The 17,584-nt window shown below is 48.8% G+C and overlaps 1 protein-coding gene across 1 annotated transcript in view; it reads right to left on the bottom strand.

The window, feature by feature from the left end:
• Window positions 1-17,584, bottom strand: part of Tmem132b (transmembrane protein 132B) — a 293,665-nt gene that overhangs the window by 178,008 nt on the left and 98,073 nt on the right. The window contains exon 2 of the mRNA XM_057765861.1: window positions 12,413-13,304. Within this exon, the coding sequence (XP_057621844.1) occupies window positions 12,413-13,304 (892 nt within the window). The remainder of the gene's footprint in view (window positions 1-12,412; window positions 13,305-17,584) is intronic.

The following is a 17,584-nucleotide window of genomic DNA, read 5'->3' on the forward strand; positions in this document are numbered from 1 at the left end:
ATGTAGGTGGGTCTTCTTTCTATGTGTTGCTTTCATTGGTTAATTAATAAAGAAACTGCCTGGCCTGATAGGTCAGAACATAGGTAGGTGGAGTAGACCGAACAGAATGCTGGGAAGAAGGCAATGAGGCAGACGCCATAGCTCTCCTCTCCGAAATGGACACAGGCTAGAATCTTTCCAGTAAGCCACCACCTTGTGGTGCTACACAGATTATTAGAAATGGGTTAAACAAGATGTGAGAGTTAGCCAATAAGAGGCTACAGATGACGGGCCAGGCAGTGTTTAAAAGAATACAGTTTCCGTGTAATTATTTTGGGTAAAGCTAGCCGGTGGCCAGGAGCTGGGCTGCAGCCCACCACTCCTATCACTACTTTTTAAACATGAAATTTAAACATTGAGACATGGCCTCTCGCTGAACTTGAAACACATCTTGAGGCTGCCAAGATGACTGACTGGCCAGCGATCTCTCAGGATCTACCTGTCTCCACCCCTCACAGGCACAAACAGTCATGCTGGACTTCCTACATGGGAGCTGTGGATTTGGATTCAGGTCCCCAGACATGCACAGAGGGGACTCTTTTTTGTTTGTTCGTTTTGCTTTTTGTTTTTGCAAGACAGTGTTTCTCTGTGTAGTCTGGAACTCACTCCATAGACCAGGCCAGCCTCAAACTGCAGAGATCCACCTGCCTCTGTCTCCCACGTGCGCCACCACCGCCCGGCAACAGCAAGTACTCGACTCTACCCACTGAGTCATCTCCTTTCCCCCATCAGGCATCTCTGAGCCTCGCTTTCTTTCTACAAAATCCTAAGTACTCAATCTGCCTGTGTTGGCTAATTTTATGTCAACTCGACACAAGTTAAAGTCATCTGAGAGGAGGGAAGCTCAATTAAGAAAATGCCTCCATAAGATCCGACTGTAAGGCATCTTCTTAGTGACTGATGCAGGAGGATCCAGACCATTGTAGATGGGGACATCCCAGGGCCGGTGGTCCTGGGTTCTAGAAGAAAGCAGGCTGAGAAAGCTATGGGGAGCAAGCCAGTGAAGAGGACCCCTCTATGGCTTCTGTGTCAGTTCCTGTGTCCAGGTTCCTGCCCTGGTTGAGTTCCTGTCCTGACTTCCTTTGATGATGAACTGGGATGTGGGCCCATAAGCCAAACAAACCCTTTCTTCCCTAAGTTGCTCTGATCATGGTGTTTCATCAGAGCAATAGTAGCCCTAAGACAGCATCTATAACATATGCCTGGGTGTGAAAACAGTGGCAACGCAGAGGCCACAGGCTGGTGGAGACTGTGGAGACGTGTATTTGACCACCTAGATCCAGCAAGAACTGGGCATGTCCCTGAGCTGTCCAGTTCCGCAAACCAGTGATTCCCCTTTAAGCCACCGCAATCTAATATTAACCGACAACATCCATCCAGTCTCTAACATTTCTACCATGCAGTGGGCCAGCTGAAATCCACCCCGTGTTCACAGAAGTCACACAAAAACTTAGCCCTGCAATTCAAGGGCAAGAGGAGGGGGTAGAGAAAAGGCTGTTTAATATTCTCTCCATCCTTGTGAGGAAAGAAAGCAAATATTAAATCAAGGAAATCTCTGGAAACAGTCAGAGAGCTTGCCTTTGTCACATCCATCACTTTGGTAATAAATATTAATAAACAAACCTAAGGCAGAAAAAAATGCAATTCATAACTCAAAAGTAGCCTGACCTTTTATGGAATTAAACTCATTTTCTGTCAAGCCTGCTATTTGTAGAATGTTTCTGGTGACATACATTTTCACAGACCTCCCAAAGACTCTTCCATCGGGGTCTTCTCAGCCACTCCTGAGCCAGAATAGGATGCTTTCTTCTCTCTTAGACACACACAGGGGTTCATTTCCTCTCATGTAGGGGCTATGTCCTGGTTAAGGACATCCTCTGCAACCAGGGTGTTCACAGTGACCAAGACACGCACATGTGGGCAGACACACAAGCAGAGAACTTTCTTCCAAGTTCTAGACCCACAGATGAGCAAATACTTGGGATCACCTCTTAGGGTCTCCATCACCTCAAGGATGGAGCCGCAGAGATGGCTCAGTGGCTAAAAAACAGTTGTTGCTCTTACAGGGACCGAGATTTGGTTCCTAGAACCCACAGGGGACTCAGAGCCATCTGTAACTCCAGTCCCAGGGGATCCAGCACCCTCTTCTGGCCCCTGCAGGCACTTAATGTACATGAAACATATACATACATATAAGCCATACATATGAAATAATAAATAAATCTAAAAGAAAGAATAAAAGAATCCCAATGATGATCATGCTTAAAATGTTCCTGGTTGAAATCAGTATGGCGGTTTCTCAGAAAATTGGGAATCAACCTACCTCAAGACCTCATATACCCAAAAGATACACACTCATGCCACAAGGACATTTGCTCAACTGTGTCCATAACAGCATTATTCATAATAGCCAGAACCTGGAAACTAGCTAGATACCCCTCAACCGAAAAATGGAAAAAGAAAATTGTGCTACATTTACACAATGGAGTACTGCTCAGTGGTAAAAAAAAATTCAATGACATCTTTAAATTTGCAGGCAAATGGATGGAACTAGGAAAAAAAATCCTGAATAAGGTAACCGAGACACAGAAAGACAAACACGGCATGTGCTCAACTCATAAATATCCATTAGATGTAAAACAAAGGATAACCAGCCTATAGTTCATGACCCCAGAGAAGCTAGGTAACAAAGAGAACCCTAAGAGAGACATACATGGATTCCCCTTGGGTAGGGGAAATAGACAAGATCTTCTGAGAAAATTGAGGGCATGGGAGGGGCAGATGGGGAGGGGGAAGAAAACATGAGGGAAGGGGATGGTAGAGATGGGGGAAGGACAGAGAGGAAGAGCAAGGAAAGAGATACCTTGATTAAGAGAGCCATTATGGGGCTAGCAAGAAACCTTGCACTAGGGAAATTTTCAGGAATTCATAAAGTTGACCCCCGGTTAAGATCCTAAGCAATAGTGGCGAGGGTTTCTAAACTGGCCTTCCCTGTAACCAGACTGATGACTACCTTAATTATCATCATAGAACCGTCAACTGATGGAAGCAGATGCAGAGATCCACAGCTAAGCACTGGGCCGAGTTCCTGGAGTCCAGTCAAAGAGAGGGAGGAGGGATGGCATAAGCAAAGGGGTCCAGACCATGATGGGGATACCCACTGAAACAGCTGACCTGAGCTCACGGGAGCTCACTGACTCCAGACTGACAGTGGGGAACCTGCATAGGCGCAAACTAGGCCCTCTGAATGTGGGGGATTGTGTGGCTGGAGCAGTCTGTGGAGCCGCTGGCAGTGGGACCAGGATTTATCTCTAGTGTATGAACTGGCTTTTGGGGGCCCATTCTCTATGAAAGGATATCTTGTTCAGCCTAGATATAGTGGGGAGGACCGTGGTCCTGCCTTAAAGTGATGTGACAGACTTTGTTGACCCCCATGGGAAGCTTTATCCTGAGTAGTGGGATGGGGGTAGGATGGGGGAAAGGTAGGGGGAGCAGAAGGGGGTTGGGAGCTAGGATTGGTATGTAAAATGAGAAAAGATTGTTTTTAAAAAATAAATTTAACTTAATTAAATTTTTAAAAAAATAAAAAAATGTTCCTGACTGGGAAGCAGAGGCAGGCAGATCTCTGAGTTGGAGGCCAACCTGGTCTACATAGTGAGTTCCAGGACAACCAGGCCTACATAGAAAAATCCTGTCTCAAAAAAACCCAACCACTCCGCTAAAAAAAGAATAAATGTTCATGGCTAAATTAAGCCTCAAAACACCCATCACCAAACAGAGCCACCTCATGTCTCTTGTCCCTTTTCAGAAAGGACTACCAACCATGGAATGACAGAAGGCAGGAATCAGGCACACACCTCAAAACTTGCAGGACACCTCTCAGGAGCCTGCTCTTTCATGGTGGCTTCTGGGAATTAAGTCAGGTCACCCGGCCTGTGCAGCTAGCACTTTTACAGGCTGACCCATCTTGCCACCCCATACTTCTTTACTTCCTAATATTCAAATCTGTTTCCATTCTTATTTGACCAGACTAACGTATTTCCAACAGTAGTCAGTGATCCTTCTCAAACCACCGTCACCCCTCACCAAGGTCTCCTGCCCTGGTCCAAGGACAAAGAGGGGGCTGTCATCCTGGGGTTCTCTACGCAGACAGAGGTGCAAAGAACAGGAAGCAAACAGACCTCTCTTCATCCGCCCTCGTGGGCTGCTCCTGAGTGACATCACGGTGGCTCCCAGAGTCCCTTGGGGTCAGGGGCAGACTGAGGTAGGACTCTGATGCTACTCCTACCAGGCTTGAAGCCAAGAGAACTTTCAGAAGGCCACCATGATCCCATCTTGTGAGACCCAAGGCAGTGAACTCAAGCCTCCAGGGACCAGGCAGGGATATTCTGGGGGCTTGGCGGGTGGAGTTCCCCGTGAGCTGATAACAAGTGCGGGCATTAAAAGTGTGAGCCACCTTTACATTGTCATTACCGAGAGTGACTGTGGATGGGAGGTGACCAGCCGCTTCCAGTTCTTGCCTTGACATCCCTGCTATGATGGGCTGTGACCTCGAGTTATAAGGAAAACAAACAAACCAACAAACCCTTTCTCCCCTACGCTGCTTTTCGTCGGGGACTGGGGCACTCAATGAATGACCTGCCTCCTTCGTCCCAACCCCACCTCCCGCTGCTCCACCATCTTTCCATGAAACCAGACTGTGCTGCGGAGATTCAAGCCAGGGTTATCCAGAACCACAAACATGTGACACTTGGTCCCCAGCTGGTGACTCTGCTGTGAGGCAGCATAGAACCTCTGGGAGGCGGGGCCTCACTGGAGGAAATGGACTGCCGGAGGCCTTACCCAAAGGTATGTGCCACCTGGCTTCCAGCCCAAGCTCTCTCTGCTCCCTCGTGGGCAGGAACTGTGTGATAAATGGCTGCCTCTCGTTCCTGCTGCCTTAGGCCAAGTGAGTCCTTCCACCAGGCGTCACACTGTGATGGTTCAAGTCCAAATGCACTGTTTCTCCTTCAGCTCCCTCCATGGTCACTCTGGATCGGCATGGACCGTCTAGTTAGGCTACCACTGTCAGACTAACTTGTTTCTTCCTGTGGATTTCCCTGCAAGGTCCCTTCATCATCCTGACTTATGTAAGGGAAGACCGAGGCACAGAGCACAGAGTGGAACACTGAACTAAGCCACCCGTCCTCAGTCTAGGTTCTCAAGGGTCCTCACTTGGCATCCACAATGCTTTTTCCTCCCTCCTCCAGTTGAGCCCATAATCCATACCCTGATGGTGTGGGAGAATTGTCTGTATTCTGTCAATCATGTTATAAATAAACACTGATTGGCCAGTCAGGAAATATAGGCGGGAAAACCAGACAGGAAGTAGAAATGATGTAATGAGAACAGGAGAATTCTGGGAAGGAGGAAGTTGATTCCTCCCACTCCTGCCCAGATCACCAAAGCAGCAGGATGTGATCTGCCCCCCTGAAAAAAGGTACTGAGCCACATGGCTAACATAGATCAGAAAAATGGGTTAATCAAGATGTGAGAGTTAGCCAGTGAGAGGCTAGAGCTAATAGGCCAATCAGCTTATAATTTATGGAGACCTATGTGTGATTTTCTTTGGGGCTAAACAGTTGTGGGGGACCTGGTGGGAGGGCAGAAAACCACAACAAACAGGACCCTTCATGTTACACCCTGGCCTTGATAAGGGCTTTCTCCCTGAAGTTCCCTCTGCCTCGGTTTCTCCTTGCCAAGCAAGGCAAACTCCCCACTGCCTCTTCCTAGAGAAAGTCCACATTAGTGTGGAACAGAAGCATCCTTTAGGACAATGACTCCCAGAATTCCCGTGCTCTCCCATGAGCAGAGGTTCACAGGGTAGTTGTGTGCCAAGGCATTTAGAAGACACAGGTCTCTGGCTCGTCTCTAGGGGAATCGTATACCATGAGTGTGGATGTGGCTGCGTCTGCATTTCACCAACCTACCCGTGCACAAGTGGGTTCTGCCACCATCATCCCTAGCTTGGGCTTAGAGAAAGGGAGGGTGGATAGCTGGGGAATCTGGGTCTGATGTCTAGTTTTGTCAAATCACCTGGAAAGGAAGTCTCAATGAGAGGTTGTCTAGATTAGAATGGCCTATGGGCATTGTCTCTGTTAGTGTGAAGACCCATACCCACTGTGGGTGGCACCATTCCCTAGGCAGAATGGCTTCTCAGCTGTCTAAGAGTGGAGAAATTGAGTTGAAGGCTGGTATGCATGTGTTAATCCAAGGCCTTCTGCTCTTGACTCTGGACATGATGTAAATGGCTGCTTCAAGTTCATGCTGGCTTGACTCCCCCACAATGATGGACTGTAACCTGAAACTGTAAACCAAATAAATCCTTTCTCCCTTAGGTTGCTTTTAGCGGGGATGTTCTATCACTGCAACAGAAAATTAAGCTAAGACACTGGGTCCCTCAGGTTCCTTTCCCACCACCTATGCCACAGATGCCAAGTGTTTCATATATTTTGTTTCAAATCATCCTTTGTGTGTGAGATAAGGATTCCCTATGAAGCTCAAGCCAGCTCATAGTGATCCTCCTGCCCCAACCTCCCAAATGCTAGGATAATAAGAATTTACCATAAACACACCTACTTTAGATTACCTGGATGCTCGCATGTGGGTTCACCTGCAGGCAAGCTCACTGGCTGGAAACCAGCCTGGGTGCATCTGTGAATGTGGACTGGCCTCTGTAGATTATGCTGATGTGACCTGTGATTCCCACAGGGATCACCCAGTGTCCCCATTTAATGACAGACTTCCTTCGACCCTCAGAAGAGGAGAGGGCCATGGACAAGCTGGCTTCCTGTGAACACCTCCCTCAACCTCTCAAGCTTGAGTCACCCCCTCAGGCAATTCCCTCTGGATTCATCACATATGCCTTCAGGAAGCGGGAGTAACCCCCATTTTAAAGGGGAGAAAATTGCAACAAGGGAAGTTGAATAGCCCCTGTCCCAGACAGCTGGCCACAAGCAAAGGCAGCTGAGCGAGGGGCCACAGGTGGCCATCTCAGACTCAGCCAGCCAGTGAGTGATGCAGCTTCATCTGAAGCTGATCCCTTCATCAGTTAGAGCGCTGCTTCTCAGCCTTTCTAATGCTGCAGCCATTTAATACAGCTCCTCACGTTTTGATGACACCCCGCCCCGAAACATAAAATTATTTTGTTGCTACTTCTTAACTGTGGTTTTGCTATTGCTATGAATCATGAAAAATCCCTGATATTTCTGATGGTCGTAGATGACCCCTTGAAAGAGTGGATCAAATCCCAAACGGGTCAACGACCCACAGGTCAAGAACCACTAAGCTGGAGGGACACACACTGCCCCTCAGCCTCCATGATCCTGGAAAACCCCCATCATCCTGTCTCCTTTTTGCGTTGTCCCAGGTACCATCTGCATAATCGCTTCCTATTTGTCTTTAAAGCTGGCCAGCTTTACGTTACTTTACATCACCTTCACCAGGGAGAGAGCAACACATCCACTCTTGCTGTGAAAACCAAAGCAGCCTCACTTTCCATAAAAAGAAGAAAACCCTAAAATAAGTACAATGGAAACAGAACAATGTTACTGAATTCCAGCCAGATGCTGCAGCCTGCCAAGGGCTTGCAGCCTGGGCCGTGGGTTCTTGTTGTTCCCAACACAATAAAGCAACAGATGAGATTCACAGGTGGCTGTGGAGCACCTGGGATGGAAGGCACACAGAACCCAGGGACCAAAGACAAGCACTTGGCCTCAGTAACCCTCACCCCCATGTGCACTCTGGGTACCACCTAAACTCCACTTTCCGCGGCTGGTGCTTCCCCGGGTGTAAGGACACATCACAGCAAAACCTGGTGACTTTGGGGAGGAGGCTGACCCTAACAAAACACAGCCCTCGCTGGAACCTGGAGGTGACTGTGTGTTGGTGCTAGGTCTCACCCGACCAGGCTGTGGCTTCCTCCGAATGCCTGTCCCATCACCATGGCAACACGAAGCTGCTGCAGCCCAGTCAGTCAAACTTCCTTCCTATTGAGTGTCCCAGTGTGCAGCGGGCTCCTTCAAGACCACGGCAGCCCACGGGTTACAGAACAAGCCACCTGGGCTGCTAATTACAAATTTTAACCTCTCTGGTGCCACACACACCTGCGGCCTGCTTCCTCTTCTCCCGTGGCAATGCCGTTTCTTTTAGGCTCAAAAGCAGAGGAGGGCGATGCTCTGTCCCTGGCTGTGATTAAAAGTATATGTTTTTTCACGGTAGAATGAACCTCTGTGCAGTCGACTAGGGAGTCTCTGAGATGGAGATTGAGACAAGATAATAAGGCAGGGTATGGCTGATAATAAAATGGAGTATGGGCTCTCCTGACCCCTGGAAAACTCAGTTCCCCATCTCTGTGTGTCTGTGTGTGTGTGTGCATGTGTGAGCATGTGTGTGTCTGCGTGTCTGTGTGTGTGTGTGTGTGCATGAGCATATGCACCTATGCACAGGTATGTGGAAGCCAGAGGTCACCCTTGGATGTTGCTTCTTGGTTACCAATCACCTTGTTGTGAGACAGGGTCTCTTTGTGTCTATCTGTCTGTGTGTGCCTCTATCTCTTTGTGAGTCTGTCTGTCTTTGTCTGTGTCTGTCTCTCTCCCATTGGTCTGGAACTTGAAGAATAAGCATAACAGCTAATCCTGCTTGTCAGCTACATCTGGAATCAACTAAAACACAAACCGCTGGGCATTCTCTTCTTGGTCAGATTTCTTGAAGCAGGAAGACCTGGTCTAGACCTCCTGGTGGCAGCTCAGATGAAAGGCAGGAAGGACACGGAAGAAGGCAACTTTGCTCTTTGCCTGCCCTCACTCACACTCACTGTAACTGCTCTTAGATCCCAACATGGGCTGAGAACCAGCCCTCCAGCTCTCCAGGAATTCTCCAGGACTCCAGCAGCAAAGTGGGACCTCAGAGACATGCAGCCTCATAGCCTATGGTCAGGAGGCAACCACTGCTGGACTGCCCGACTGCATCCGCGAGTCAGCTCTAATAACCCTTTGAATATACATGCTCATCCTGTCAGTTCTGCCCCTTCAGAGAACCCTCACTAATAGAGGAGACCTGGCTAATCAGTGAGTCCCACAGAGCCTTCCAGCTCCACCTCCCCAGCGCTGGGATTACAATCTCATAGCACCATGCTCAGTTTGCGTTGGTAGTGTGGTGGTTTCTTGCTTGTTTTTGGTTTTTGGGTTTTTGGGGTTTTTTGTTTTTGTTTTTGTTTGTTTGTTTGTTTGGGAGGTTTTTGTTTTTGCATGGGTTCTGGGGATGGAACTCAGGTCCCCTTGTTTACAAGGCAAGAAATTTACCCACTAACCCCTCTTCCAAGCCCACATAGCATTTGAGTGAGTCCTGTGTGTTCAACTGCGCCATCCAGGGCCGCATATTCAAAGGCACCATCCAGGACTGTGCATTCAAATGAACGTCCTCTTACCGCAGGCTGGCCCCAAGCATGAGGCCGATTCCCACACTAATTTCTCACCCACATTTATACACAGACATGGATTTTTTTTTTATCTCAGCTCAACTATTCCAGTACATTGTGTCTTATCTAGATACCACAAAATTTCCATAACAGCAGAATTTCCATACAGATGGCACATAAATAACACTTGCCTGTGGCTTGGTCTGCGGTTCTTATGGTCAGCGGGTCCCATTAGGGCTTTATGAACTTACTCAGTGACTGAACGCTCTACCTGATCCTACAGATTGCTGCCGTGCAAGCCAGCCCAGCTCCCAAGTGAGATTAATTCTCAATAGTTCTTCTGCGATGTGAAGGCACCAAAATTGAGTTTCTTCTGCATGCAATGCTAGAAATATTTCTCATTTCTCGTTCAAACCACAAATGGTGGGCGCCTCTCTTTCTCTCTCTCCAATCCATTTTCCTTAATACCATACAATTGCAGTTATCATATGGGGCACAGACTGGTCAGTACAGCAACTGCCACATGGAAGTCAGTCCAGGCAAGAAGGAAGGGGGGGGGGGGAGTTTCTTGTAGCACGAACTCTAATTGGTATTAATAACAAAAACCCAGAGACAAATATAGAGGTTAATGCTGAAGATTCGAGAAGTGGCAGCCACTAGGGAGTTCTTTTACCTCTGCCAATGCTCAGACAGAAAGGGGCGATTCTGTCCTCAGACCACATCTCCCAAGCGAATCTGTCTCCACCAAGCCTCACTCAGCAGCCGTCTCCACCCGCCTCATATTCCTGTCTCCATCCAGCCGTATCACTCCTGTCTCCACCGCCCTAGTGCTGGGATTAAAGGTGTGTGACCCCAAGTGCTGGGATCACCTCTGTGTGACATCTGTTTCGCTTTTAGACAGATTCAATCTTGCATGCCCCAGGGTGGCCTTGAATGAACAGAGATCCCTCTGCCTCTGTTTCCTGAGTCTTGGGATTAAAGGTGTATGCCACCACCCTCCCCGGCCTCTAGTGGCTTGGCTCTGCACTCTGATCTTCAGGCAAGCTTTATTTGTTAAAACACAAGCAAAACATCACTATAGTTTCTACAAGGCAAGATGAACTGGGAAGGCCAGCTGTAGCCCAGAGCAGCCCCCAGAGGTGCCAGACCACCTCTGCAAGCTGAACCCTGGCGAGAAGCACTGAGGACTCCTTACCATCTGAAGCAGCTGCCTTCTGTGTCTACACAGCAAAAGCAGTGTTTGTGAGTGAGCCCGGTTCAGGTCGGCCCTGTCCGTGCTTGTGAGAATCCAGAGGGATCACAGGATTGACTCCACCCAGGAGAATTTTAATGGAAAGTCACAAGCCACAGGATCCCCGCTAAGAGAGTGCCAGGGTGCTGGGAAGTGTGGGCTCACCTTTCCAGCACATGCTCAAGCCCCCACATCTAAAGGGACCCCCTAGACGGGAAACCCAGAGCAAGACACCCACATGCTGTCCACCTACTGAGCATGGCTGCAGCACACCAGGCCACGAACTGAGCTGCAAACACTCACTCTTAAAAGCTCAGGGTAATGACGGAGAGGACGGAGGTGAGAGAAGTTAGTTTAAAACAAAACAAAGTGCTGGGGGACATGGGAACAGCGAACGTTTTACTGATGGAGTCGTCTCCCTTAATATACCTGTGTGGGCCTCGCCTCTTGCTTAAGCTCCTCCTTCCATTTGGACCCACCCCTTTACCCACCCTTCAGGGCCCAGCTAGTTGGCCTATGGTGTACACACACACACACACACACACACACACACGGCAGGGAGCTGACCTCCTACTCTGGCTTCAATCTGCTCATTCTCTGGAGAGATCAGAAAAATGCCTGCTTTTGTAAATATGTTTTATTGCAACCCACTCCCTCATCCTGAGTGTTTTCAGGCCATAACAATAGAGCTGAGAAATCATCAGAGGGACAAAAGGGTGGCACAAAGAGCTGAGTCACCACTGGACACTTTCCAGAATGTCTCCCAAACCCCGGCTGTCATCTCACTTGAGTCTCATGTAAGGGTCTCCCTGCACTGGGCTCCTGGCCTGCAGAACTCTCAGTACTGGGCAACCCCACCATCCTTGTACCGAGACAAGAACTCCAGAGTAACCCACAGCAACAGAGAGCTGTCCCCAGAAGGGCCCCAGATGCCTGAGAGTGTATCTGGGAAGGTTTAATATTGTCAGCACATGCCTGACAATATCCCACATTCCCCCCCTTTTTTGTTTTTGTTTTTTGTTTGTTTGGTTTGTTGGTTTGGTTTGGTTTTCGAGACAGGGTTTCTCTGTAGCTTTGGTGCCTATCCTGGAACACTAGCTCTTGTAGACCAGGCTGGCCTCAAACTCACAGAGATCTGCCCACCTCTGCCTCCCGAGTGCTGGGATTAAAGACGTGTGCCACCACCGCCTGGCTTCTAACTCCCCTTTCTAAAAGTACTCACGGAACCATAAACACATATCTCTTACAGCCCACAAATGTCTCTCTCAAGGACCCAAGAGCCATTTCTTTGAAATAGAATCCCTGGGAAAGACAGGGCTCTGACTCCTAGGCTCTGGGCAAGGCAGACCTCTTAGTCACAGCCTGCCAGAAGAGGAAACCACTGCCTCATCCACACTGCCAACCCCCAGGCGGCTGTCACTCTGCTTCAATTGTCTTCCCTATCCTCCCCCTCTCTAAAACTGCCCTCGTTCCCATAGGAATAGAGGTCAGCTCTGTGCTGTTGGTCACACACACAAATTAATAGACAAAACCCATCCTCACCACCTTAACTAGAATCCAACACATGAACCTCTGATGAGCACTGGACAGTGATCGAGTGACCTGCTCCATTGTATAGCCAACAGCCAGCCCAAGGTTTGCCAAGAGCCAAGTCTCCTCCCAGCAGATATCACAAAGCTGCTTACCGAAGAGTGAACTGGTCTGCCACAGAGCCACTGGTCAGGGAGACCAAAAAGGTAGCCGTGTCCCCTTCTCGGATGAGGTTCAGAGGAATGGAGAGAGCGACATTGTCATCCAGGCTCACCAAGGACCACCGCAGGTCGTCCTGTGTAGGGTAGACCACCACACTGCCGATCCTCTCCCGGGCAGGGAGCACCTGCTGAGGCTCCTCCTGTTCTGAGTGGATGTTGTTTTCCCACTTGCCCTCCTCCTCCAGCGGGCACTGACCAGCCTCGTTGGCTGGATAAAGCGCAAAGAAGAGTTCCATGGCCGTGCCACCCAGCAGTGCCGGGATCTCCTCCTCGGGTTCCAGATCCAGGCCAGAGCTGAACCACTCAGGCAAGAGCTCCAGTTCTGCCACACACAGCCCAGGGGCCCCCTGCAGCCTGCAGCTGGCCGCCACCTCCCTGGCCTCTGGGAAAGCAAACATCTTGACACAGGGGAGATCATCCCCAGGGTCACTGTAGTCCCAGCCCATGCCAGTGACATAGAACAGTGTCTGCACTTTGGGTCTGTTGGAAAAGATGGAACTGTCGAGGATGTGGGATTTGAGCCTCCAGTTGAAAGGGAACCTCTCCATGTTTCCAAAAGGGGTGGGCGTGAGCAGGAAGTCCCAGGGCACTGTCTTCTCCACAGAGAAGGGGCCGTAGCTGGCATTGATGGCGGGAGGGCTCTGGGCTCGGTGGATGAAGAGTGTGGCGGATCGGGCCTGCAGGCTGGCGTTGCGCATGAGGTCCTGGTTGGCCTCCTTGAGGAAGAATGCCTCTTCTGCGTCAGAGACGTGGAAGCTGGCTGGGAGATAGGCAGGCAGCGAAGAGAACTTCTGCAGGTTGTCTGCAACGCCTCGACCCGTGCTCTCTGCACAAGAAAGGAAAGTAGAGACAGGTCAAAGTCTGTTCTAAGACTTGAGGAAACAAACAAACGAAATGCCATCTCAACCAACCTTCCCAGCAAGGTGTGCCATGGCCACACAGCCTTTCTCCTCCCTCTCAGCATGGAGAAAGCCAAAGAAGCCCAAGAATCTTCCAATAAAGCCCACTTCAGAATGCAAAGTAGACCAACTGCCCCAAAATCCAACAGTCCTGCGGTTAAACAGTTGCCTTTCCAGAGAAGAAGTGTTAATTCTTCCTATCCAAGGGAGGCAAGCATAGGGAATGAGTGAGAAGCCCAGGACGCTGCTTGGTTTGGGTTATACACATTCTGCTCTTCAAACAATGTATCCAGCAGCTGTTAACTGTGCACACAACTTTCTCTGAGCAGTGCACCCAGCAACCTTGTACCCCTACCTACTCAGGCTACACACCTCTCTGAATAATAGAATAGGTTTGTCTGTGTTGTATATGTGTGTGCATGCATGTGCTTATATGTTCCTGTGTGCATGGTATGTGTGCATATATGTATTGTTTATGGTATGTGTGTTTGTGTGTACATAGGTATGTTTGTGGTAAACAGGTATGTGTATGACCCAGCTCCACATATGAGTGAAAACATGGCACTTTCCAAGTCTGGATTACTTCACCAGATGAAATTTAAATTAGAATCTGCTTGGGTATGCTGATTGGGGGTTGGCTCCCAAACCAGGAAATTAAACCCCAGGTGAATTTTGCACTACAGTGAACAAGAAAAGATAATAATCTCTTTGGAGGGACTTTTTTATGCACCATGCTGAGCTTTTTTTATATGTAATTTATTTAACTTTATTTCATGTGCATTGGTGTGAAGGTGTCAGATTCTCTGGGACTGGAGTTACAGACAGTTGTGGGCTGCCATGTGGGTGCTGGGAATTGAACCCCGGGTCCTCTGAAAGAGGAGCCAGTGCTCTTAACCTCTGAGCCATCTCTCCAGCCCCTCTTTGGAGGGACTTTAAGAGCACTGGGCCCTTCTATGGATCTGGTTGTACCTTCTCCTTAAATGAAGGCAAGGTCCAGAGCAGTATTTAAATTCTCATTTATTTAGACATGTAGAAAAGGAAATCAAAATAAATACACACTTCCACATGCTCCATCCTCTTTGTGGACTGGTTTGTTCTTTTATCTTTCATGTGGATATGCTATGTCACTCAAAACACTGATTCACGAGGATCCTAAGGCTAATTCTTCTCTCTGTTGTAGGCAAAGCCTCTGCTTTATCAGGCACATCCATAGGAGGCCTCACTCCCATCCCACCATCAATCAAGCAAAATGTGACATAAATGTTGTCTTACCGTCTCTATGGACAATCACAGACATTCACAGCTGAGCCCATATTCTCTCCCCCAACCAGATAGTAATCTAACACGCTACCTTGATTTAAGAGCATTTATGAAGCCCTGAGACTGTCCTGGGAAGCACTCCCAGCCCTGACCTGAAAAGCTAACCCTGATTCCAAAGTGTCATAGAGAAGCACTCATTCTTTTTCCCATCCGCAGGCAGACCTGAACCCGTGGGCGGACTACAACACACGGCCCTGTTTGGTCTGCTATCTTCTTAGAGAGCTTATTGCCATCAGAAGGCAGGAGATGGGCAACAAAGCAGGAAACGAGAAGGGTTTCAGAAAGCCAGCAGGAAGGACTGTTCATCCTGGCTTCCATGGGGGCCAAACATTAAGCCTAGGTTCTGAGACAGCACAGGGTGTACCAGGGAGATGCTGTGGTCCCTGATGCTTCCAAGCAAAAGAGCAAGTGCAGGTGGCTCTGAGGAAGTCTCAAGGAGAGCTCAGGTTGGGACAGAGGAGGGGATGAAGGAGCACCCATGATGAAGTAGCTCACGGGGTGCCAGGAGACCCAAAGAGAGATGCTGTATGTCATTGCTGTGCTTGGCTACAAACACCTTCTAAACATGGGCTTTGGTCAAGACTGATAGGACCTGAAGCCTTGAGCCCCAAGGAAAGACCTGGAAAAACAGTCTCTAGGAGCACTACCTTGGAAATAACTGACCAGCCGTGTCGCTGAAGGTCATCTGCCTGGACATAGGGTGTTGCTGCAGCTGTGTCTCTCTCCAGTTCCCACAGACAGCATGGGCATGAGACCCAGACACAGAAATCTTTCTCTCCAGGGGCCCAGCCTGCCAGGTCTTTCAAAACCACCAGGAAGACAAACTCCTCACCAGTGTGTCCAACAGTGGCCTTTACCATCTGCTGGTAACCCCCTGGCACCTGAGCAACTGGGTATAACTACACTTGTACGAGTTTCATGGTCATGAAGACAGGACCGAGAGGGGTCTTTGTGAGCACCAACATTAGTTCAAGGATGCAGGAAATACAGTCTCTGAGGCCAGATTTTTTTTCTCTTTTCCAAAGAGGATTCAAATTAGCATGGGTAGGAAGAAGCATCCAAGGCTCAAGGACACTACTGAGCACTGAGTGAGCACCATGCATACACTCGGAAAGTGAATAATCAGGGCAGAGACAGCAGCCTTGTGAACCAGTGTTGAAACATAAACCAGCTTATCCACTGACTATTATAGGTGAGTGCATATTATAGCAACAAAAACAAGATAAAATATAGAAAACTAAAGGCAAAGGAAAACAAAATGAAATTGCCATCATCATCACCATAATCATCAACACTGTCATCACTACCATTATCACCACCACCATCAATGCCATTATCATCATCACCACCACCATCACCAATACTATCATCACATCATCATTATCATCATCACCACAATGATCACCACCACCATCATCACTACCATCAGTGCCAGTACCATCACCACCACCACCACCACCACCACTGTCATCACCATCATCATCACTCTCAGGAAGCCTCACAGGTCACTGAGACTCATACAGACAGTAAATGCCCAATGTGGATCTAACCAAGCAGAATCTTGCCATTAATCACTCGTGTGCTGCCAGGAATTAACTCCAAGCACACTGAGTGAACTCGGGGGAGGGGAGGTTTAAACAAACCCAGCTCTTACAGCCCACACTCTCCATGGCATGAAAGCAAGCCCAGTTCTTCCCTTGGGACCTGGAGGGACACCACAACACTCACATAGCACTGACTAGACTGAGCTGGTCCCGACGTGGTCCTCCCGTGCAAGGCAGGGCTGCCACAGCAGAAAACAGTCCAAGGGATGCAACTCCACAGAGGACAAGGCCATTGGCCTTGCTGTCACCATGGTTCCCCAGTACCCTAAAGTATAATGTAGGGTCACCTCCACTCTCACCCTGTGTGGTGGATTGAATAGAAATGGTCCCCAAAGATTCTCATGTTTGAATGCTTGGTCCACAGGGAGTGGCACTATTAGGAGGTGTGGCCTTGTTAAAGTAGGTGTGGCCTTGCTGGAGGAAGTGTGTCACTGTGGGGGTGGGCTTTGAGGTCTTAGAAGCTCGTGTCAGTTTCTTTTCCTACTACCTGCAGATCAAAATCTAAAACCCTCAGCTCCTTTTCCAGAACCAAGTCTGCCTGCACACTGCCACTGTCCCACCAAGATGATGACAGACGAAACCTCTGAACTATAAGCCAGTCCCAATTAAATGTTTTCCTTTATAAGAGTTGCCATGGTTGTCGTATCTCTTCACAGCAATAGGAACCCTAAGACACCCTGTTTCTGTGGATGGCCGTGTGCACATGGATGTGTGCACACAAGTCCGTCTCCATATTTAATTCTTGATTCTGGCTGGGGTTTCTCTCCATGAAAAATGTACATTAAGAATCCAACAAAAGTTGAAAACCGGTGAGCCCTGGACTCAGCCAGTGGATAGACTGATTTGGCTTTAGCCTGCGGGGGTGGGGGGGGGAGAGTTGCTTGTTTAACAGTTCCATACACATATATAATGGATTTTAGTCACTTTGACACACTGGCTCCATCTCTCACACCCTCTCCTTTCCCCTTCTTCTCTACAAGCCCCCCTTTTACTTTCATGTTTTCTTATGTACGGCCCTCTGAGTTTCCTTTGTTTTTGGATTGGGGGTGGGTAGGAGGTAACACGCCCCTCTCCCTGGGTGACTTTTGGCTATTAATGGTTGCTGGAGGAAGGGCTATCATTTTCCCAGTAGGCACTGGTTTGTGTGTGTATTGGTTGAATGTTCCTCATCAGGAAGCCCACACACCCTCTACTGCTCCCCAACTCACCAGCCACTAATCCCCACTCTTGTCACTTATTCCTAGCATGATCCTGGGCCGCGGAGACTATTCTATTAAATAACC

The sequence above is a fragment of the Chionomys nivalis genome, chromosome 3, assembly GCF_950005125.1.
Source record: "Chionomys nivalis chromosome 3, mChiNiv1.1, whole genome shotgun sequence".
Lineage (NCBI taxonomy): Eukaryota > Metazoa > Chordata > Mammalia > Rodentia > Cricetidae > Chionomys > Chionomys nivalis.